The sequence below is a fragment of the Eimeria acervulina genome, genomic scaffold, assembly GCF_000499425.1.
Source record: "Eimeria acervulina Houghton genomic scaffold, Eah_scaff191, whole genome shotgun sequence".
Taxonomy (NCBI): Eukaryota; Apicomplexa; class Conoidasida; order Eucoccidiorida; family Eimeriidae; genus Eimeria; species Eimeria acervulina.
Genome location: NW_013550084.1, coordinates 48128 through 49574, shown reverse-complemented (window position 1 = coordinate 49574; position 1447 = coordinate 48128). Strand labels below are relative to the sequence as shown.

The 1447-nt window shown below is 43.8% G+C and overlaps 1 protein-coding gene across 1 annotated transcript in view; it reads right to left on the bottom strand.

The window, feature by feature from the left end:
* Positions 1–881: 881 nt before the first annotated feature.
* Positions 882–1447, bottom strand: part of EAH_00024420 (hypothetical protein, conserved) — a gene marked incomplete at both ends in the record, with an annotated part of 4231 nt that continues 3665 nt past the window's right edge. The window contains 3 exons of the mRNA XM_013396770.1: positions 882–938; positions 1064–1120; positions 1263–1300. Of these exons, the coding sequence (XP_013252224.1) occupies positions 882–938; positions 1064–1120; positions 1263–1300 (152 nt within the window). The remainder of the gene's footprint in view (positions 939–1063; positions 1121–1262; positions 1301–1447) is intronic.

Below are 1447 nucleotides of genomic sequence, written 5' to 3'. Positions count from 1 at the left end.
TATATATATATATATATATATATATGCTTCCTTCTCAGGGAAACGTGCGCAAAAGGGAAGCCGCATCAAATCGTTTTTTGGAGGAACTGGAGCAGAAGTACTCCAAGAAGAAAAAGAACACTTGAACAACTTCCTTCCTCCACACATTCGTCTTCGCGTTGTCGCGCTACCCAAGCCCAGCCCGAAATGCATTTGCAAGAGGGTCAGGGCCCTAACAAAACAATGGAGACGTTCAGCCATTGCAGATGACGACAACTACGTGTTTGTCGTGAATATAGTATATACAACAGTTATATATATATGTATGTACATTTGTACATAATTTTCTCATGTATGTATTAATATATGTACATATGCCGGTACATAAATATAGGCAGGCGTGCAATACTTGCGGAAAATGATATATATTTGTATACATGTGCGTGCGTACACATATATATAATGTATATAAATAGATATAAACCCACAGAAGATCTGGTACCAAGGCGAACTTCTCTGCAGTGTATGGCCACCGTTCGAATCGGCGCCCGCGTGGCCGGGGGAGTGAACAGCCTTTCCCCTCCTTTCCTCTGTCAATTTTGTTTGCACGCATTCATCTCAGTGAACACTTCCAAGGCACCGAAAGCCTTGCAGAGGACACTTGCTCAAGCTTTTCGCCAAACAACCTATCTACTATATAAATAACGATGGCTCTATCACGACTGCAACACAAAACCATTTGAAGACTCAGCAGCCACCGCACCTGTGAAGCACAGTACATCAAGAGGGAAGAATGCAGATCCTCTATCTATACACATATACATATAGATGATGCAACATCTCGTATAAAACACGCAATACATATACTAGTCTGGTACATATACACCCCAATGAACCTATCGTTACATCCTCCGTCTCTTCTCGTTGCGGCTCGATGGCGTCCCAGGTCTTCCCCTATCCTGTGTTCAGCCGCAAAAGTGAAGCAAATACCAGGCCTCAGCACGCAGGCCCCAATGAACAAACCGCAGCAAAACAACTGATTGCATCCAACTAACAATGCATGCATCTGCCTACACCACTTTACCTTCTTCGCCAGCACGTAGAGTGGAGCCAACGCCGCCTGAGCTGATTGCACCTTCGCCTGCAACGAGAGGCTGCAGCAAATGATAACAACACGCGCACGATGCTACTGCTTTCTATGAGTCGTTGCTTGCACACGTACCCTGTGGCTTTCTCGCATATTTCGAGGTTTTTCGCTGTTACAAAGACGCCCAAAAGCTTACGCAGGCCTTTGGTACTCCACTGTCTCGGTAGGCGACTTCTGAAAACAGAAAAAGACTCGCAGCAGACCCATTCATTTCGATACGCATAACCCAACCCACACTTAAAAATTCGATCCCTCTGTCTATGCACCTGAGATATAATATACATACATGTAAGTATATATATATATATATATATATATATA